The 23,037-nt window shown below is 44.4% G+C and overlaps 1 protein-coding gene across 1 annotated transcript; it reads right to left on the reverse strand.

The window, feature by feature from the left end:
• Positions 1-1,149: 1,149 nt before the first annotated feature.
• HEATR3 (HEAT repeat containing 3) lies at positions 1,150-22,379 on the reverse strand. Its single transcript, XM_015818902.1, has 17 exons — positions 22,245-22,379; positions 19,803-19,975; positions 18,526-18,793; positions 16,084-16,256; positions 14,973-15,060; positions 13,966-14,078; positions 13,129-13,238; positions 11,879-12,019; positions 10,597-10,865; positions 8,889-8,979; positions 8,264-8,418; positions 7,420-7,502; positions 6,901-7,037; positions 5,942-6,030; positions 4,321-4,464; positions 3,806-3,982; positions 1,150-2,155 (listed from the first exon to the last, which is right to left on the reverse strand). The coding sequence occupies exons 1-17, from the start codon at positions 22,377-22,379 to the stop codon at positions 2,021-2,023; spliced, it is 2,481 nt and encodes an 826-aa protein (XP_015674388.1). The 3' UTR covers positions 1,150-2,020.
• Positions 22,380-23,037: the final 658 nt, after the last annotated feature.

The following is a 23,037-nucleotide window of genomic DNA, read 5'->3' on the forward strand; positions in this document are numbered from 1 at the left end:
ATTCTGATTTCAACCTCCCCTTTTCCAATTTTATGATTAAAATTGCTTTGAATAGTGCAATTGCAACAATGACGTTCCACCCATGTCCCAGAAAATTATTCTGAAGCAGCTACTTATCCCATGTTTGTATTGTACAACAAGAAATATCAAATATTTAGTATGATTTGGAAAAAAAATCAGAGGATGCCTTTGAATCAGTGACACCTGGGGACTACGGGGAAATGTCCATATGGTTCTATTGGCAGCCATTTTAGAAGCCCTTTTTAGGACTAAGACAGAACTGGTCCAAAGATTACCCAAAGGGTTATTAGGAAGGAGCAGGACTCGGTTTCCCCACTCCTAGTCCAGCAGCTTAGCCAACAGACCAAACTGCCACGTCACTGTTTCCCAGCACAAGATATTTTGTTATGATTTGTTCAACAATTTTTTTAGAGCTACCCCTTAGAATGTGAATCACACTGGTTGCAATCATTCAGTAACCCAGTTCTGAAATTGTCTTACTCTACTACCTGTAGGAGGAGAGGCAGAGCCTGGGGGTGGAATCAAGAGAGGAATCCGCCTGGAATCATTACTTTCTCACAAGTGGTCTAAGTCCAGCCCTCCTTGAATTCCGTTAATTCTTATCTAGCGCCAATGTAGTGCTGACCGTTGACTACATTTTTGTGCATATGCATGAGCAATAAATCAGTTTGACTGGAACTTAAGGCATGGTCCTGATTCTTTGCTCCTGATATTACCACCTCATACCTGTCGCAACTCTTCCCGATAGCCATCATAATAGTCAAGTGAGAAGCCTGGATTACGCTAAATCAGGCCAACTGGCTGGCAACAGCTCTCCACGTTTTAAGGGAGGAATTTGTTCAACCCACATGGAAATACTAGGATCACATCAGTTCAAACGCCAGGCTGCCAAGAATGGATTGTAACCCTGGGCTATGACTCAACGTGAGAATTCGCAGTCAGTGAAAGCTAAATGATAGTAAATCCAACTTGCAGAAACAAGGGTGGAGCAGCCCACGTGCAGCCAACAAGGGATAGAAACATCCATACTGATGGTACATGAGACTGCTTGATCCTGAACCTTATTGGTTGCTGGAATGAGTTCATTAAGGCTTTCTTATTTTTATTTTTATTTTATTAGCTGGCCTTCATTTGATCCAGCCTCTTGGCTGAATGGAGAGAAACTTAGCTAAAAGGCTATTTAATCGGAATATGGTAAAAGGCTTGTTCAGGCTACACACAGCAATACATTATTTGACAGTGCCCCAAGTTGTGTCAATTTACCCAGGGTACCACAATTTATAATTTACTCTGTTTTATCATAGTTTATCCAGTACAACTATCATAAATTATAGGAATGTCAATTATTTTATTGCTATCGTTCACCAGCACTGAATCCAAACACAAAACATAGATTCCTTTTGGTAGAAAACGTAGTTATTTTGCATTTTAACAGCTTTGGGCTAAAGGATTTCAAATACAATATGAAGAAATATACTTCTGTATATTATGTATATTAGAAAAATACAATGTGTGAACTTGGCTGTTATCTATAAAACGTTTTTTTAAAAAGAAGTAGGAAAAGTCTTCATATTTGGGCACTGAGAAAACTGAAATCACCCAGGAACAATATTTTATCCTGTTTTTTACATTGTACTTTTACTTAAAAAAACAAAACAGAAAACTCTGAAGTATATAATCAAGGAAATCACATTATTTTGTCCATATTAACAAAATGGACACTTCCATCATAATCTCTTTTTTTTTATTTTGGATTTTTTTGCTCATTCTTTTTCTAAGAACAGAAAATTAAAATATTCCACCACTTTTTAAGGACAAATTTTGACCCTTTGCGGTGCTGAATTCATTTTAGCACTTTTCTCTGTCCCCCTTCAATATAAGACACATAGTAGGAAAAGCAGACCACCACCCTTGTCTCCCACTAGTTGTTACTACAAGGTCCTATAGAATCCACGGTTAAAACATTTGATAAACTATATCAAAAATAGTGCTTTCCATCCTATTTCTCTTCCAAAACTTTTTTCTTTCTATCCAACGTCTCTTGATAGGCAATAAATCTTCTTAAATTCAACTTCACGTTGTCTAGAACGCACAGTTGTTCTGTGTTGTACTGTCCTCTGCCTTCCTTTCGCATCTGCAGTTAAAAAAAGACACAGCCTCGTCAACCCCACTGTGTAGACCAAAACAAGAAAATCAACTCCAAAAGAATGGCTTATTTTAATACAGGTACAGTACAGATAGCCCTTGACTTTAATAGTTTGTTTAGTGACCGTTCGAAATTAACAACAGCACTGAAAAATGTGACTTTTTCACATGACTGTTGCAGCACAACCCCCCCAGTAGTCACATGATCAAAATTCAAACACTTGACAACTGACTCGTATTTATGACGGTTGCAATATCCCGGGGTTATGTAATCACCTTTTGCGACCTTCGGATAAGCAAAGTCAATGGGGAAGCCAGACTGACTTAACAATGTGATTAATTTAATACCTGAGGCAAGGAAGGCTGTAAAATGGGGCAACAGTCACTTAACAGTTGTCCCGCTTAATAACAAAAATTTGGAGCTCAATTGTGGTCTTAAGTCAAGGACTACCTGTAGCAGAATCTTGTATGTGTCTGGTTATCCTTTACTGCCTTGCCTATACTCGTGTGACATAGAGAGAAGTGTCTGTCTGAGCCACTTCGCCTACTTCCAGCCTCTAAACCATTAAGTGAAATCCACTGAAAAACAGAACCGATGCAATCAAATGTGTGAAGTGTTATTACTGAAACACAAGTGAGACTTATTTTCATGTCAGTTGATGTAAACTCTCCCTTCCCTTGTCTTGGAGTCATGCCAAAGCTGTAGTGATCTGGTTATTCTGCAACGAGTACACACATAATTAACTTATCTTCTTGGTTTTCTGTCCTTTTTGGCCAGGTATGTGCATCTATTATGGTGTATGTGTGTGTGTGTGTCAGGAGCGCCTTGTTTTTTAAAAAACTGGCCTGGCATGGGGGGGGGCAAAAAGCTCCAAGACTCAGCCAACATTTTCTTTAGTCATAATTTCTCATTATTTTGAGAAGAGAAATGTACAAAAACATCTGCGGAAGCTCTAAATAGGCCAAACTCTAGTTAATCAGTGATTAGATAGATAGGTAGGTAGGTAGGTAGATAGACAGACAGACAATAGATATTAGATAGACAGATAGATGATAGATAGATAGATAGATAGATAGATAGATAGATAGATAGATAGATAGATAGATAGATAGATAGATAGATAGATAGATAGACAGACAGACAGACAGATAGACAATATAGTATAGACAATAGATATTAGATAGACAGATAGATGATAGATAGCTCGATAGATAGACAGACAATAGATGGTAGATAGACAGACAATAGATATGATAAGATAGACAGACATATAGACAGACAGACAATCCAAATTCCTTATCCCAGGAAATAAAATTAAACGGAAACAATATCCATGACCTGCCTGTTTCTACATCTTTATAGCCCCCCCAACTTTCTATTTTTTTAATAAATAAATATCAGGCAGAGTTGCCAGTAACAAAAAGTCTAGCTATCCCATTTCAAAATGCATTGCTGAAACCACGAGGACTAGTAATGTGGGGATTTTAAAATAAAGTCGATACTGGGATTTTCAGGAAATCAATGAATGAATGCAACTGGGCAAGACGGTTAGCTGTTCAGATGTGTAACCCAGATGCTTTCCTAAACCACCTTAGCTCCTCATTTTCTCCCCACTCAACGAGGACACTGCATGCTCACCCGTGACTTGAAAATGGGCTGGAATTCCTTAAGCGCATAAAGCAATTTTATTTCCTCCGCTGCCTTTTCCGCTTCTTTGCCATCGGCAAAAACATCGAAGAGGGCATCCAAGGCTTCTCCCACCACCACAAGGGAAGAGTCTTTCGTTACAACATTGAGGAGGAATTTTCCGATGTTCTGGAACAACAAAGAAATGTAGAATCCAAAGGGGGGGGGGAACAGAATAACAGAATAACAAAGTTAGAAGGGACCTCGGAGGTCTTCTATCTAGTCCAACCCCCTGCTTAAGCAGGAAAACCTATACTATTTCAGACAAATGGCTGTCCAATCTCTTCTTAAAATCCTCCGGTGTTGGCGCACCCACAATTTCTGGAGGCAAGTTGTTCCACTTGCCAGGAAATCTGTCAAGAAATTTCTCCTTAGTTCCAAGTTGCTTCTCTCCTTAATTAGTTTCCATCCACTGCCTTCCAAACAATTGACATCCCCATTAAAAGCAAGATGGCAACTGACTTTACCTTGAGTGTCTCAGTGGTGTCTTCCACTTTGGCAAGCACACTCCCAGCAATTCCTAAAATGCTAACAACATTGATTCGGACGCTGATGTTTGTGCTTTGAATTCCAGTGTCACACAGAGTCATCAGCTGCTCCGGGGTCATGCACTGTTTAAAAGAAGAGGAAGAAGAAGAAAAAACAGCCTTTGAGTCAAACATCCTTTTGGCCAACTCCAACCTGGAGCCCTCCAGATGTGCTGGGATTGCAGTTCCTGACAGCCACTTTGGGAATTACTATCCCAATATACTGGGAAGCTGTTTTTTTCTTTTAGGAATAGTTTAGTTTTGAGTGAAAAAAAATAAATAAAAGGGTAGTGGCATAGGTTTGTGGACAAATCATCCCATATGCTTTAAAAAGCCATCCACAGGCATGAACAGGAATAAAATATATTTACAGAAGACAGAATAACAGCTGGAAAGGATCGTGGAGGTCTGCTAGTCCAACCCCCTGCTCAGGCAGGAGACCCTATACCATTCTAGACAAATGGACGTCCAATCTCTTCTCGAAAGCCTGCACTGATGAAGCACCCACAACTTCTGGAGGCAAGCCGATCCACTGGTTAATTGTTCTCACTGTCAGGAAATTTCTCCTTAATTCTTTCCTTGAGCCTATATAGAATAGAATAGAGCTGGACCTTGGAGGTCTTCTAGTCCAGCCCCCTACTCAAGCAGGAGAACCTATACCATCTCAGACAAATGCTTGTTCAGTCTCTTCTTAAAAACCTCCAGTGATGGAGCCCCCACGATTTCTGGGGGTAAGCTGTTCCACTGGTTAATTGTGTATTTATATTTTACTTACTTTATGTATTTCTATTTATTTTATTTATATAAAAATATTCTGCACGTGTTCAGAGGCATTGTCTTCCAGTCCTACTTCATGTTCAGCACTATACAGACAGGTCTAGGGTAAATTACATGCCGATATGTGTGAAACCACACCTCAGGGCTTAGGATTACAGTCAATTAGGATGCTGTGATTTGTGCAACAAACCATGGTTTAAAAATTCCATGTTAGTATGAAACAAGAATCTATAGTTTAGATTATGGCTTTGTGTGCTGGATTCAGACAACATGAAGCTACGCATAATTGGGGAAGCTAAGTTTGAACTAGACATCTTTCGGGTTTATTGTTTCTTGCCAATGGATCCTATCTCTGCATGATGAAGCCACACTCATTTCCTAAATCCTTCCAGAACAAATGGAGCTGACCCCTTTCCCATTTAACCCAAATGTTCTTCAAGAAATTATACATGTGCACAATTTTAACTGCTTCATATGATGTGGATGTTTTATAATCAGATTGTGGAAACTTCCCTTATTCGTGTCAGAAGCACCTTCAAATGACAGACATAAAACCTTCAATATCGAGCAAACAAAATAGCTATAAAATAAATCATTAGAAATGTAGCATGTGCAAAAAGTACGTAAAATAAATAGGATTAAAACTAAATGACATTCGCCCAACATTGGGCCACTTTGACAGCATTTTCTCTCGCTGGCATGGGGGTCTTCCTCCATCCATGTTGAAAGACTGTGGAATTGTGGAAACTGTGATATTAGATGCCAACATGTCCAGAAAACTCACCTGAGTTATATTATTTGATGCCAACATTTGCAAAAGAGCTCGCAACGCACTGGTGACAGCTTCTAGAAACTCCACTTCTTTTGAAAATTCTGTCCAAAAATAAAAAGCACATTATCTTTGTGCTCAAAACACTAGTGATATAAATTTTGTAAGTCAAATATCTCCTTTGTTCACTTAACAGCTGTGTTACTAATTCAACAGGTGCAGTGATTCACTTAAGAACTGTGGTAAGGAAAGTCGCAAAATGGGGCAAAACTCACTTAACAACTGTCTAGCTTAGCAACCGGAATTTTGGGACTCAAATTAGGATTACCTCTATGGAGAAAACACCTCCCAATTTTCTACATATGTACATCAACACACGTGTAACGTGTGCATGTTTCTAAGTATATATGAGCCAGCGTGATGAGGTACCTTAAACGGCAGTTTCTCAACCTTGGCATCTTTTAAGACATACAGACTTCAGTTCCCAGAATTCCTTTACCTCCATGCTGACTAGGGAATTCTGGAAGTTGAAGTCCAGCCATCTTCAAGTTGCTGAGGGAGAAAAACACTGGTTTAAGGTTCCCCATTAGAAACCAGAGGACCACGAATTCTAGTCCTCCCTTAGGCATGAATGCCAGCTGGGTGACTTGGGTCAGGCTCTCTTGCTAGCCGTAAGAAGGCAGCAAGAGGCAGCCATTTTTGAAAATGGTTGCCCCCCAAACCTGCAGAGATTTGTTCTGGCAATCACCAAGAAGCTACACTGTTTCACTGTATTTGCTCACTCCTGCCTTAAATAAATAAGTCTACTCTCCAGGGGTCTGCAAAGACAAAACAGCAGGAAACTCAGTCATTATCATGTAGATATATCAAGTAGCCAGTGCAATTAGTGGAAGGATTAGGAAGAATGAACAAAGGTGGCAGCGGGGAAGAACGAGTCCTACCAAGCTGGAAAGAGCCTAAAAATCAAAGCAAACCTGGCTGGGAAAAAATTAATTGAGACAAGTGCTGTGACAGGGATTGAAGCACCGAAGGACCCCCCAGGCTATCCACATCCGACACCAGCAAAATGCTGTGAAGACAGGTGAGCGCTCTGCACTGGATCATGTTCAACCTGGAAGAAAAACGGAATTTTGCTTATTTGCTAACAAAACACCCCAGAAAGTTGAGCTGCCCAAATCCATCATCTGGCCTTTTCAGGGTAGAGGGATCCTGAAGGCCATTTCTGGGTGAGGGATTGGGGAATCATGTAGGGTAGGCTGTGCATCCTTTTTCTAGTCCAATGTTAGCTGAAAATCAGCGTTCCTCAACCTTGGCAACTTTAAGAAGGGTGGACCTCAACCCCCAGAATTCCATGCTGCCTGGGGAATTCTGGGAGTTGAAGTCCATCCCTCCTAAAGCTGCCAAGGTTGAGAAGCACTGGCCTAGACAGATCCATAGACAGTGCTCTCCTGAGAAGGAAGTAACAAGGAATTGAATGAAAACAAGTCACTTACTTTTTAATCAGAGCCTTCCAAGATGGATGTTGCATACAGACATTGACCGTAACTCCACTAGGGAAAGCAGTTTTTTCCAGGATCTGCACAAAGCAAAGAACAACTGTGGTTCACGGTCAATGTTCAAAGAAGGACCTCAGGCGCCAATTCGTAGAAGAGCACAACATCCCTACAGAATGTGGAAGTAACCTCAAGTTCCTGAGACCATCACATTTCACTTATTACTTATTTTAAAGGTTATGATCCTTTATTGTTAAGCTGCAAAGATGTGTTCAAAAGTCCTTTGGCCACTCATTCCTTCATGCTACGGCTAACAAAACTTCAACAAATGCACCGAGTCTAAAAGGGAAGAGGCTGGAGAATTATACAGGCATACAACTGCTACCTATATGAATTCTCGTTTTGACAATTCTCCAAGCAGTGGTATTAACACCTACTCCTGCCACGTTCTCAAATACGACTATACTAATGCAGGCATTCTGGGAACAAGGGAGCTATATGAAAGTCAGCTACTTTGGTTTATAAAAGTTATTAATCAGAAAAGAAACCAATTCACGGGGTCCTTCGTGCTCTCCGAGCTTGGTTGTTTTCTTACAGGCGTTTTCTTACCGAACTAGGTAACATCATCAGTGTTGGGTGAGCATTTTGAGCACTTAGTGAGCATCTCTGGTGGTCTCTGAGCTTGGTTGTTTTCTTGCAGACGAAGGAAGCAACCAAGCTAGAGAACACCAAAGACCCCACAGTTCCACCATGATCTATCACTATTCTCTTGTATAAATCTTGCAGCCTCAAATGCGATGTTTTAGCCAGGTCCTCCTTCTGAAGTCGAAGAAGATCTGGTTACCTTCTTTGGGATTAACTGGTTGACCAGGGCGGTGTGAATTTCAGCTGAAAGGCACAACGGAGAAAGCAGCTTGCCCTCTTCTTCATAATTGTTATCCAGAAAGGCATCGCTTTCGTCACTGCTCGATAACTCTTCCCATTCTTCGTCAGAAGCATCTGGAAACAAAAGCCACAGGCATCAACATCCCAAAGGAAGTGCAGCAACTTTATTTGTATCTTGCCATCTTGAATTCACGCAACATGTAAAGACCCAAGAGCTTCACCACAATTAAACCGGCCCAACTTTACATGTTGTGTGTATATACTTAGTAGGGCTTTAACTATTCCACTGGGCCTTTAACCAAGATCAAAGGTTTCTGGTGGCCATCTATGGCATTTCCATTCATTTTATGACCTTATGACCGACTCCACTGCCACACCGCCTGTGGATTGGGGTGTAGCACAAAGACTGTGATATAAATAACCTCATTAAGCATCTCGTATTAAAACAGTGACCAAGTTGAGGAAAACTACATTTGTTTTATTTATTTGTTGATTTGTTTATTCATCCATCCATCCATCCAACTTCTACTGCCCACCTCACCTAAGTGCCCAGCTCACTTCACACAAGAAAAGAGACCACTGACCTTCGTTGCAGCACATGTTGACAATTATTTCCAGGGCAGTTTGTTGAGCCAAAAGTAACGCACTCGCTTGCTTCAACTCCTGCTGGCTGCGCTAGGAAGCAAAAAACACAAGGTCTTGTCTTCAAATCAGGCCAAATACGTGGGCTCGCCCTCATCCTGAGCTAAACCGTGGTTATTTAAACTCTGTTTATCCAATTCTAACAGAATCAATGTTGTATCTCCCCCGAATGAATCTTCTCCCTTCCTAGATGATGAGGATTGAGGGAGATAACGATGACAGAGAACTAGACTGAAGAAAGCTTGGGTGGAAAAAAAGAGAGAAAGAAATGGGAGCAGGCACAGAAACGTTCAGGAGACGTTCTGAAGTGAAAGGCAAGAATTTCATTGTGGGATGCTAAGTCCTTTGGCCACCTAATGAGAAGGAAAGACTCACTGGAGAAGAGCCTAATGCTGGGAAAGATGGAGGGCAATAGAAGAAGGAGACGACAGAGAAGGAGGTGGCTGGAGGGAGTCACTGAAGCAGTAGGTATGAGCTTAAATGGACTCCAGAAGATGGTAGAGGATAGGAAGGCCTGGAGGAACATTGTCCATGGGGTCCCAATGGGTCGGACACGATTTCACAACTAATAACAACAAACGCGAGAGCAAACAATTTTTTTCAGTCAGCCAACCAAAGTTCCTGAAAGAACGAACTCTCCCTGCAGCCATTTCAAGCTGAAAATCTGGGTCTATGGATGGGGATATTTTATCGGTAATCCTTAACGACTGCCGTTAGGACCAGAATTTCTGTGGCTAAGTCAGGGGTAGGCAACCTCGGCTCTTTTATGACTCATGGACTCATAGCTGACTCAGGAATTCTGGGAGTTGAAGTCCATGAGTCATAAAAGAGCCGAAGTTGCCTACCCCTGGGCTAAGTAAACAATTGTTATGGGAGTCGTGCCCGATTTTACGACCTTTTCTGCCACAGTTGTTACGTGAATCATTGGCGTTATTAAGAGAGCCACACGGCCATTAAGCAGATGGGTTAATGTGGATGTGCCTATCAGAAGCCGGCTGGGCAGGTCACAAAATGGCGATCACATGACCTTGGGATGCTGGCGGCCATCATAAATACAGGCTGGTTGTCAGGTGCCTGCATTTTGACCATGGTAGTCCTCACATTATGACCACAAACGAGCCCCAAATTTCTGTCACTAAGCGAGACACTTAAGGGAATTTTGCCCCATTTTTACCACTTTTCCGGCCGCAGTTGTTAAATGCATCTCTGCACTGGTTCAGTTAGTAACATGTTTGTTCAGGGAATCCGACTTCCCCCATTGACTTTGCTTGTGTCCAAAGGTCGCAAAAAGGGGATCACGTGACCCCGGGACGCTGTAACCGTCATAAGTATGAGTCAATTGCCAAGCGTGTGGATTTTGATCATGTGACCACGGTGTGTGTGTGTGTGTGTGTGCTGCCACGGTTGTAAATGTGAAAAATGGACATAAGTCCCTTTTTTTTCTCCCAGTGATTGTAAGTTGTAAGTCGGGGACTACCTGTATTACGACCGTAAACGCAAGGACCATTGTGTGTCACTTTTTTCAGCGCCGTTGCAACTTTGAATGTTCGCTAATGGGGTTTTTGTAAACCGAGGATTACCTGCGGTTTGTCTTATCCTCATAACTCAGGCCCTGGTGCTCCCCTTTGAAAGAACAGATCAGCCACTTACTGGCAGTAGATCCAACAGGTCCTTCTCCCCTTGGGCGATCCCTCCAGTTCCCTCTTCCATGCTGTTCTCGTCTATCTGTGTGGTGCTACCTCCGTTCACTCCATTTCCTTCCACCGAAGTCTTCAACCTTTCCGTTTCGGCTTCCTTCATCCGAACAACTGTCTCTCCGGCGTCCACCGCTAGACAGTCCGAGAAAATCTTTAGGATGGCATTGATGGTTCCTGCCTGGCTGCTTGAGGGCACAGTGCTCTTTACGTTCCACGCTACCCCTGAAGCAACGAAAAAGGATACGGCAGAGATCAGGCAACCAAATCGGATCACTGCAACATCAAACAAAGGGACAACTCTACAGATGGCCCTTAACACCTGTGAGGTTAGCGGAAATGTTTAAAAATATGTCTACAATTGTTGGAAATGCAGACAAAAATCAGGCACATTACTATCATCTTTGGTGGACATGCCCTAAAGCCGAAAGATTTTGGTCAAGAATACATATATGGTTAGAGAAAATGAGTAAAAAAAAACCACACACATAGATTTTAAGCCAGAATTACTTCTTTTGTTAGGTATAATTGTAGGAAATTATGAGAAGGAATGTGTATATTATTATTAATAATAATAATAATAATAATGGAGCATTCACAATTTTGGGAAGCAAGTATAAAATGAAAGCCTGACCATTCAGCTGTAATGGGTTGGCTCATAAATTGTGAGCTACCACATCAATATATCACTAAGCCAGAAAGGATATCATCACATCATGTCTTCCTGCACCCAATTTCCAACTGGCAGCTTAGACAGGATCTTTCCCCAAAGCCACCTGGAGATGTTAGTGTCAAAGCAAATCACATTCTCCAATTAGTTTGAAATGCAGGCTTTCCCTCCTTTACTCCAACCCGCCATTCCTTATCATCTCTTATTTCAAAAGCCCTGAATTCACACACTAGTACAATATTGTTATGTCTAACTAACTCCCATCACATTCCTTCTCCTCCCCCAGCATCATCCAGTTCTAAGAGTAAAGCATAAGGAAGAAAAAGGCTGCATCTCCAGATGTTGTCAAAGCAAGAACATCCAAGGTTAGCAGCGTTGACAGTTAGATTGAGATTCATGCAAGGAATTCCCACACACAAACCATGGAACTGGGACTCCCCCCTCCCCACACACACACACACATTCTGGCGCATCATTGTTATAGCGCAGGGGTGGGCAACTATGTCAACTTCACGACCTGTGGACTTCAACTCCCAGAATTCCTGAGCCTGCCACTGCGATTTCCTACCTGCCACCAAAGTCCGCAAAAGGATGTGGTCCATATCTTTCTCCGATGATAACATAACCATTTCCAGCACCTGATGCGCAGATGCATCGAAAGATGATAGTAGATCTGGGTTGTCTTCTGTCACCGTTTGTAAACAGGATGCTGTAAAGGTGGAGAATACGTTTAAACGTAGGCCGCAGATCCAACTCGGAAAGTCCTAAATCAACCTTCCTAAAGCTATCCGCCATTCTACTTCAGATAAGTGTGATCAACTCCTTGATACTGTTTTTAGTATACTTGTACTAAATGCTCACTTCCATCGTGATCTGATGCTATACAGATAGACCTCAACCTACGACCACAATTAGCCCAAAATTTGTTGCTAAGTGAGAAATTTGTTAAATGAGCTTTGCCCCGTTTTACGACTTTTCTTGCCCCCGTTTAAGTGAATCAGTGCTGTTGTTAAATTAGTAACACGGTTGTTAAGAGAATCTAGCTTCCCCATTGGCTGTGCTTGTCAGAAGATCGCAAAAGGGGATCACATGACCCCAGGACACTGCAACCCGTCATAAATGTGAGTCAGTTGCCAGTCCTCTGAATTTTGATCACGTGACCACGGGGACGGCTGCAACGGTCGTAAATGTGAAAAATAGGCACAGGTCACTTTTTTTCAATGCCGCTGTAACTTCGATCGGTTGCTAAGCAAACTGTTATAAGTCAAGGACTACCTATATTACATAGAAGCTGTTTTAAATCTCAAAACGTTTCCTTTAAATGATTAACGTTCTACCACCTGCCCCTTAATTTTTTCCTAGAAAAAGAAAGATGAAAAGCAGGATTCAAGTTAATGAAAAACAAATAATCAAAAACCAACACATTTTTCCCATTCCTGCTTTAAACTAGAAGTTAAAATCATTAAGACTACGTCTGATTTACTTGGCCATGTTAGGCCTGCAACTTCACTGGAGAAGGCACCGATGCTGGGAATGGTCAGTGGAACAAGAAGAAGGGGCAAGCAAAGAACACGCTGACTTGACAACATCAAATCTGGTAACAAAGTTGAACATCCAACAATGGAAAGAAGCGATGCTCGACAGGATAGCATTTGCCTATAAAGTCACCAAGAGTCGGACAAAGAGTTGGACAAACAGACAAATAGCTTCAAACTTCCAATAGCCCCTTCTCTTGGTAAATTATATAGACAGCCTCCTGCTGACAGGAAAAACTATAACAAAAATCTCCAAGAAGAAGGGTTATCTGCCATTTCTTACCCGCAGCAATAGCCAGCTCAACATTTGTACGAAACCTCTTCAGATATTGTAGAGTAACATCTAAGCATCCTTCTTTGTTGAATATTGATACGGCTGTACTGTTGCATTCACTGGTAAGAGACATTAAAGAAAACTTAGTCGATCAATCTCCTTTATAAACAAAGATGGCAAATGTCCATTTATAACGATTGTGCACAGTTCAAAAATGATTCCAGAGAACGGTTTTGGAATTCAGACGAGCGTAGGACCTCTTTGATATGCATTAAGGCAGGGGTGTCAAAATGCCGGCCCACAGGCCAGATGCATCGTAGCAAAACCGTGCCCCCCCATTGCCGGAAAAAAGTCGCAGTACATTGCCACACATCACGTGACATTGCGAGTTTGACACCCCTGCATTAAGGGAAGCATGGCAGGATTTTTTTTTTGCCAGGTGTGTATTCAAGTCTGAAAGAAGATGCAGCTGCTTTAATGAGATCACGCTTCTTAATGCAACCACGTCACTTTTCAGCCTTGAGCAGAAGCCTGGCGGGAAAAATCCACACTTACTTCTTCCAAACAATGTTCAAAATATCCACAGCCCCTAGCATTGATTAGTTTCCAATGGAAACCTAAATGTTTTGCACAGTAACAACAGGACACAAAAAAGATGACCTTCTACCAACTGGGATTCATTCATCCTTCCCTAACACACCCGTACAGTGATACGCACAACTCATTTTATTTGTAATGTGATTTCCACTTTCTCCAATCCTGCCTAGTTCCACTTCTGGAAGACACAATTCTTCCCCAAATACTCTCTGCTAGCCCTGAAACCAAGAATTTCACAACTACACTTACCACACATTCCACAGCAAGTTCACACCTTCGTTAGCAATGTCCTCAGGATGGTTCTTCTCTGTCTGTTTGTCTTCCTTCAAGGAATTATTGCTTTCTATAAGTCCTGCCCGGCACTGTTTGAATCAAAGTAGACCAAAAAGAACAAATGAAACAAAATCTGATGGGGAAAATGCAAGATATTCTTGCTTTCACGGATCTCTTCCAAATTCATTTATTCTTCAAAGGACTTTCTGGATACCACTTACTATAGGCTACTTCATCCATCACTTTAAACTCAAGGGAGGTTGTTTCCTGCTACCCCAGTCTGTTGAATGAGCCTAACTATTCTGGCTTGTCAGCTGTGGTTTGACAGTTTACCGTAACTAGTGAATCCAGCCAACTGTGGCTGTGATTTATTGTATCTTAGTAGTCAGGTAACATAATTTAATCAACCTGAGAGGAGCTTGTAAGCAAAGCTTGGACAAATCTAGCTATTGGATGGTAGGCTATCAGTAAGGCCTGTACTCTAAGTTGAGGCTGGAGTGGAAAGTAGCACACTATCTGAGCTCATTAAAGCAGTTCCCTCTTTTTTCAGGCTTGAAGTCCAAAAAAAGAGATGACCGCTTTAAAGAGAAGCTGTGCTCATGTACCCATGCATTATAGAACATCTTTCAATGCATACACAGATCTGTAGTAGGGTAGAGATGCCCATTCTAATCTTGTATTTGCTCTGAACTGTTGGCTTTAGGGAAGCATTTCACTGATTATACTCAAATATTTCTCAAAACTTTAAAACATTTTTTGTTTATTTTAGTTTATACATGTTTTGTAATGAGTGAGTACATGAGCACAGCATCTCTTTAAAATAGTCGCTTCTTTTTTTTCCCTGAAAAAGAGGCAGCTGATTTAATAAGATTTTGTTTTCGTGGCAGAAAACCAATACCCTCCTTTAAAGAGAGGCTGTGTTCAGTTTCCCGTATATTCCAAAGCATCATTGTGGAATTCTTTTCAAAGCACACACAACGTACCTCCTTCAACAAAGCTACAAGTGGAGTCATGATGTCTTTAGTGACCATATCATTGCAAACTTCAAATCCTCCGCAGGCACTGAGGTTTCTGCAACAAAGCCAAATTTATCCCACATTAGTTTGCAAAGCCACGTTTATCCCACATCCATAAAGGTTTCTCAAGGAAAGGATAAGTCACAACACAGCAACGATGAAAATGGTGCAATCCAAAACGATCCAAACGTGTCTGAAAGTTTTGAGAAACTTTTTTGCTGCCGAATGGGGGAGAAAAAAAAAATCCTTAATGGGAAGACCTCCCTAGAAACCAGGATGCGAAACACAAGATTTGATCTTGCTCATTTGTGTAGGTCGGGAAGTTTCCAATCACTACACAAAGAGAAAGGGCAGAAATTATAATGGGATGTGGGAATGGAAGACGGGTGGAAAAGCCAAAGACTAGAGACGACTGTCTGATGAATAAAATTAGACCCTGCAGAAGGAACGTGTGTAGCAAACAACTCAGAAGAGACCCTCTCTAGTTTCATGCATTGTAAAGGGGAAGGGGAACAGATGTACTTCCCCTCCTTGCAAGATTCTGTTTAATGTGTCCTTACAATAAAGTAGATCTATAACTTCCGAATGTGCTTCTTGTCTGGACTACCTCACAAGGCCTGTAGAAATTGAGTAGAAATTGCAAAATTCACACCAAGCCCATCTAAGCAAACTTCCAGGAACAGAACGACAACGAATAAATTTCTCAAAGGTGTAGCAAAGCCATCCAGACTCTAACCACAACTAGATCTGTTGCCAGTACAGTAACCCCAGGTTTACTGAATGCACCCCCAGTTTCATCTGCACCATGTACTAAGGACCCCAAAGAGCCTATCTAAATGTTGGCCCAAACCGCTCTCTCTCTATCNCAAACTTCCAGGAACAGAACGACAACGAATAAATTTCTCAAAGGTGTAGCAAAGCCATCCAGACTCTAACCACAACTAGATCTGTTGCCAGTACAGTAACCCCAGGTTTACTGAATGCACCCCCAGTTTCATCTGCACCATGTACTAAGGACCCCAAAGAGCCTATCTAAATGTTGGCCCAAACCGCTCTCTCTCTATCGTCCATCACTCACCGGAGTGCTCCTGCCGCCGTCTCCCGAACCACTAAGCTTGGATCAAGCAGCAACGGGCCCAGTCGCCGGACCACATCTTGTTGCACAAAAGCCGGGATTGTTTGTTGCTGTTGCAACATCTTGGAAATGTTGGCGCAGGCAAATTCACGCACGTCGGCATTGGGGTGCTGCAGCTGGAAAGGCGGAGAGTAGGGAAGGCAGGTACAGAGAATGAATAAACAGAATTATTAAGTCTCAGTAGTAGCTCAGGGTTGAAATGAGAGATCCTTGGTCCTTTCTGAGCTTTGTGGTCTTCTTGCGGACGTTTCATAACCCAACTAGGTAACATCATCAGCGCTGGCATGATGACCCTAATTGGGTAACCTAACAGACGCTCCCTTCTGGCACTGATGGTGTTTCCTAGTTGGGTAATGAAAGGCCTGCAATAAAGCCACCAAGCTCAGGAAGCACCAAGGATCCCTATTTACCAAATTCCTGGAAGGCCTTCCAGCGGGATTTAAATCCATGCACACTCTTCTGGGCAGGTGCGGATCACATTTCCTCTACCTCAGATCCAAACACACGCAAGTCAAAGCTATTTTAGATGGGTGGCTTCAATTCCCACCCACTGCTGCAGCCCTGAAGTTTTCCACACCCTTAAAATTCCGATATTCCTAGTCTTAAAAACCTCACTTGCCAAGGATAGCCCTTGCCCATCCAACAAATGCAATCTGATCTTTGGTGCCCCCTGCACCCTCAACCCACTACCTATTCTTGCGCTGCTCAAAGTTTAGCAATCTCATTTGAAGATGCCCAGAAGTGCACTGGGACCTATTTTCCCAATTAGCTGGCAACCTCACTTGCAATTTGCAGCGTGCCAGGAGAAGCCATCGATCACCCTACTTCACCTCCCGGTTCGCTGGTACCCCGCCCTCTGACAGCCCTACAAACTGAATAATAGATTTGGAGGAGACCTTGGAGGTCTTCTAGTCCAACCTCCTGTTCAAGCAGGAAACCCTATACCATTTCAGACAAGTGGTTGTCCAGACTCCTCTTAAAAGCCTCCAGCTATGGAGCACCCACAACTTCTGGAGGCAAGCTGTTCCACTGGTTAATTGTTCTAACTGTCAGGAAATTTCTCCTTAGTTCTAGGTTGCTTCTCTCCTTGATTAATTTCCATCCATTGTTTTTTGCCCTGCCTTCAGGTGCTTTGGAGAATAGCTTGACTCCCTCTTCTTTGGGGCAGCCCCTCCAATATCGGAATACTCCCATCATGTCATCCCTAGTCCTCCTTTTCACTGGACTATCCATACCCAAATCCTGCAACCTTTCTTCATATGTTTTAGTTTCCAGGCCTTTAATCATCTTAGTTGCTCTTCTCTGCACTTTTTCCCAAAGTCTCAGCATCTTTTTTGTACTGTGGTGACCAAAACTGGATGCAATATTCCAGGTGTGGCCTTACTAAGGATTTATAAAGCGGTACTAATATTTTGCGTGATTTTGATTCTATGCCTCTGTTCCAACCTTCTTTCCTAGACTAAACCTCCCCAGTTCCTGCAACCGTCCTTCATACGTTTTTAGCCTCCAGTCCCCTAATCATCTTCGTTGCTCTTCTCTGCACTCTTTCTAGAGTCTCCACATCTTTCGTCTTCCTACACTGCTTCGGGTTTACAGGCAGTCCTCGACTTACAACAGTTCCATTCAGCGACCGTTCCAAGTTAACAACAGCCCTGGAGGGGAAAAAAGTGACTTATGTCCATTTTTCCACACTCACGCCCGTTGTAGCATCTCCACGCTCAGGGGATTTACACTCGGAGGCTTGACAACTGGCTCACATTTACGACGATTTGCAGCGTCCCGGGGTCCTGCAGTCCCCATCTCTGACCTTTGGACCCAAGCCAAGTCAGTGGGGAAACCAGATTCGCTTAACAACCGCGGGCCTCCCTGAACCACCGCAGCGACTCCCTTAACAACTGCGGCAAGGAAAGTCGCAAAACGGGGCCAAACCGGTTTATTATTATTATTATTATTATTATTATTATTATTATTATTATTATTATTATTATTATTATTATTAATTGAATTTATATACCGCCCTATCTCCCTTACGGGACTCAGGGCGGTGAACAGGCGATAATAAAAACCACGATAAATATACGCAAATTTCTATTCTAAAATCAAATTAAATAACAGGCCTGCTCTAAAAATACCCCATGCAAAACCCCCACTAAAACATAATCACATGTCTCAAGTCAGCTACACAGATGCCCGGCCGTAAGTCGAGGACTACGTATATTTGCAAGCCCTGCCGCCGTTCCTCGCAGGTTTCAGCCTGTAGCGAAGCCCCCTCCCCTTTCTCTCCCCCCCCCCTTCCATGCCCGACCCGTTTCCCACGCCCGCAGCCCGCCCAGGCTCCCCTCGGCTGGCCATCAGTTGGCAACCCGCCTCCCGCCTCCGCCTTGCCTTCTCCAGCAGCTCGGCGGCCGGGGAGCCCTCCTCTTCGCCCGCCTCGCCTTCCTCCGCCGCCGCCGGCTCGTCCAGGCTCCCGGCTGGAGCGAAGGGCGGCGGGCGAAAGCGCCGGGCCTTGGTCTTGCCCATAGCCGAAGCGCCGCCGCTGGCTTCCAGCCGAGGCTCCCGGGACGGGCTGGCTGGCCGGCCTGCCCCACGTGTGCGGCTGGGGCGCAGGCGCCGCCGCCGCCGCTCTCCGCCCAGGAAGCAGGCGGGGAAAGGGCTGGGAGGACGGAGGGGCGGCAGGGTGGGTGAGGGTCTCCGCGGATCTCCAACCGGGCGCCTCTGCGTTTTTTTCTCCAGGGGCGGAGAGAGACGGTCGGGAGTCCGCAGGGCGCTCAGCTCGCCCCGCGGCGCGCGCCCTGCTTGGCTTGGGTTTGTGTTCCCCCCCCCCCTCCGTTTAAATCGCTTTTACACCCCTTTTGGTCTGTTGTTGTTGTTTTTTACTGCAGTTCGGGGTTTTATGCCTTTTGACTTCGTGGGTTCAGCCGCTCCTTGCGAGTTTGGAGGAAGCAAGCCGGAACAGAGAAAGGAGAATTATTTGTAGCTCCGGGGTTGGTGCTCTTCTGAGCTTGGTTGCTTTCTTGCAGACGTTTCATTACTCAAACTAGGTAACATCATCAGTGCTAGAAGGGAGGGGTTTGAGGAGGAAGGAAGGGAGAAAGGAAGAAGAAGAAGAAGAAGAAGAAGAAGAAGAAGAAGAAGAAGAAGAAGAAGAAGAAGAAGAAGAAGAAGAAGAAGAAGAAGAAGAAGAAGAAGAAGAAGAAGAAGAAGAAGAAGAAGAAGAAGAAGAAGAAGAAGAAGAAGAAGAAGAAGAAGAAGAAGAAGAAGAAGAAGAAGAAGACGACGACAACTTTGGGGTCCTTGGTGCTCTCTGAGCTTGGTTGCTTTTTTGCAGACATTTCATTACTCAAACTAGGTAACATCATCAGTGGTAGAAGGGAGGGGTTTGAGAAGGAAGAAGGAAGGAAGGAAGGAAGGAAGGAAAGAAGAAGAAGAAGAAGAAGAAGAAGAAGAAGNCAAACTTCCAGGAACAGAACGACAACGAATAAATTTCTCAAAGGTGTAGCAAAGCCATCCAGACTCTAACCACAACTAGATCTGTTGCCAGTACAGTAACCCCAGGTTTACTGAATGCACCCCCAGTTTCATCTGCACCATGTACTAAGGACCCCAAAGAGCCTATCTAAATGTTGGCCCAAACCGCTCTCTCTCTATCATCCATCACTCACCGGAGTGCTCCTGCCGCCGTCTCCCGAACCACTAAGCTTGGATCAAGCAGCAACGGGCCCAGTCGCCGGACCACATCTTGTTGCACAAAAGCCGGGATTGTTTGTTGCTGTTGCAACATCTTGGAAATGTTGGCGCAGGCAAATTCACGCACGTCGGCATTGGGGTGCTGCAGCTGGAAAGGCGGAGAGTAGGGAAGGCAGGTACAGAGAATGAATAAACAGAATTATTAAGTCTCAGTAGTAGCTCAGGGTTGAAATGAGAGATCCTTGGTCCTTTCTGAGCTTTGTGGTCTTCTTGCAGACGTTTCATAACCCAACTAGGTAACATCATCAGCGCTGGCATGATGACCCTAATTGGGTAACCTAACAGACGCTCCCTTCTGGCACTGATGGTGTTTCCTAGTTGGGTAATGAAAGGCCTGCAATAAAGCCACCAAGCTCAGGAAGCACCAAGGATCCCTATTTACCAAATTCCTGGAAGGCCTTCCAGCGGGATTTAAATCCATGCACACTCTCCTGGGCAGGTGCGGATCACATTTCCTCTACCTCAGATCCAAACACACGCAAGTCAAAGCTATTTTAGATGGGTGGCTTCAATTCCCACCCGCTGCTGCAGCCCTGAAGTTTTCCACACCCTTAAAATTCCGATATTCCTTGTCTTAAAAACCTCACTTGCCAAGGATAGCCCTTGCCCATCCAATAAATGCAATCTGATATTTGGTGCCCCCTGCACCCTCAACCCACTACCTATTCTTGGGCTGCTCAAAGTTTAGCAATCTCATTTGAGGATGCCCAGAAGTGCACTGGGACCTATTTTCCCAATTAGCTGGCAACCCCGCTTGCCATTTGCAACGTACCAGGAGAAGCCATCAATCACCCTACTCCACCTCCCGGTTCGCCGGTACCCCGGCTCGCCCTCTCACAGCCCTACAAACCGAATAACGGAGTTGGAGAGGACCTTGGAGGTCTTCTAGTCCAACGCCCTGCTCAAGCAGAAAACCCTATATCATTTCAGACAAGTGGTTGTCCAGACTCCTCTTAAAAGCCTCCAGCTATGGAGCACCCACAACTTCTGGAGGCAAGCTGTTCCACTAGTTAATTGTTCTAACTGTCAGGAAGTTTCTCCTTAGTTCTAGGTTGCTTCTCTCCTTGATTAATTTCCATCCATTGTTTCTTGTCCTGCCTTCAGGTATTTTGGAGAAGAGCTTGACTCCCTCTTCTTTGGGGCAGCCCCTGAGATATTGGAAGACGGCTATCATGTCACCCCCAGTCCTCCTTTTCACTGGACTATCCATACCCAAATCCTGCAACCTTTCTTCATATGTTTTAGTTTCCAGGCCTTTAATCATCTTAGTTGCTCTTCTCTGCACTTTTTCCCAAAGTCTCAGCATCTTTTTTGTACTGTGGTGACCAAAACTGGATGCAATATTCCAGGTGTGGCCTTACTAAGGATTTATAAAGCGGTACTAATATTTTGCGTGATTTTGATTCTATGCCTCTGTTCCAACCTTCTTTCCTAGACTAAACCTCCCCAGTTCCTGCAACCGTCCTTCATACGTTTTTAGCCTCCAGTCCCCTAATCATCTTCGTTGCTCTTCTCTGCACTCTTTCTAGAGTCTCCACATCTTTCGTCTTCCTACAACTGCTTCGGGTTTACAGGCAGCCCTCGACTTACAACAGTTCCATTCAGCGACCGTTCCAAGTTAACAACAGCCCTGGAGGGGAAAAAAGTGACTTATGTCCATTTTTCCACACTCACGCCCGTTGTAGCATCTCCACGCTCAGGGGATTTACACTCGGAGGCTTGACAACTGGCTCACATTTACGACGATTTGCAGCGTCCCGGGGTCCTGCAGTCCCCATCTCTGACCTTTGGACCCAAGCCAAGTCAGTGGGGAAACCAGATTCGCTTAACAACCGCGGGACTCCCTGAACCACCGCAGCGACTCCCTTAACAACTGCGGCAAGGAAAGTCGCAAAACGGGGCCAAACTGGTTTATTATTATTATTATTATTATTATTATTATTATTATTATTATTATTATTATTATTATTAATTGAATTTATATACCGCCCTATCTCCCTTACGGGACTCAGGGCGGTGAACAGGCGATAATAAAAACCACGATAAATATACGCAAATTTCTATTCTAAAATCAAATTAAATAACAGGCCTGCTCTAAAAATACCCCATGCAAAACCCCCACTAAAACATAATCACATGTCTCAAGTCAGCTACACAGATGCCCGGCCGTAAGTCGAGGACTACGTATATTTGCAAGCCCTGCCGCCGTTCCTCGTAGGTTTCAGCCTGTAGCGAAGCCCCCTCCCCTTTCTCTCCCCCCCACCTTCCATGCCCGACCCGTTTCCCACGCCCGCAGCCCGCCCAGGCTCCCCTCGGCTGGCCATCAGTTGGCAACCCGCCTCCCGCCTCCGCCTTGCCTTCTCCAGCAGCTCGGCGGCCGGGGAGCCCTCCTCTTCGCCCGCCTCGCCTTCCTCCGCCGCCGCCGGCTCGCCCAGGCTCCCGGCTGGAGCGAAGGGCGGCGGGCGAAAGCGCCGGGCCTTGGTCTTGCCCATAGCCGAAGCGCCGCCGCTGCCTTCCAGCCGAGGCTCCCGGGACGGGCTGGCTGGCCGGCCTGCCCCACGTGTGCGGCTGGGGCGCAGGCGCCGCCGCCGCCGCCGCCGCTCTCCGCCCAGGAAGCAGGCGGGGAAAGGGCTGGGAGGACGGAGGGGCGGCAGGGTGGGTGAGGGTCTCCGCGGATCTCCAACCGGGCGTCAATGCGGTTTCCCCCCCCCCGGGGTGGAGAGAGACGGTCGGGAGTCCGCAGCGCGCTCAGCTCGCCCTGCGGCGCGCGCCCTGCTTGGCTTGGATTTGTGTCCCCCCCCCCCTCCGTTTAAATCGCTTTTACACCCCTTTTGGTCTGTTGTTGTTTTTTACTGCAGTTCGGGGTTTTATGCCTTTTGACTTCGTGGGTTCAGCCGCTCCTTGCGAGTTTGGAGGAAGCAAGCCGGAACAGAGAAAGGAGAATTATTTGTAGCTCGGGGTTGGTGCTCTTCTGAGCTTGGTTGCTTTCTTGCAGACGTTTCATTACTCAAACTAGGTAATATCATCAGTGCTAGAAGGGAGGGGTTTGAGGAGGAAGGAAGGGAGAAAGGAAGAAGAAGAAGAAGAAGAAGAAGAAGAAGAAGAAGAAGAAGAAGAAGAAGAAGAAGAAGAAGAAGAAGAAGAAGAAGA

The sequence above is a fragment of the Protobothrops mucrosquamatus genome, unplaced genomic scaffold (assembly GCF_001527695.2).
Source record: "Protobothrops mucrosquamatus isolate PMUCROS unplaced genomic scaffold, P.Mucros_1.0 scaffold_144, whole genome shotgun sequence".
Lineage (NCBI taxonomy): Eukaryota > Metazoa > Chordata > Lepidosauria > Squamata > Viperidae > Protobothrops > Protobothrops mucrosquamatus.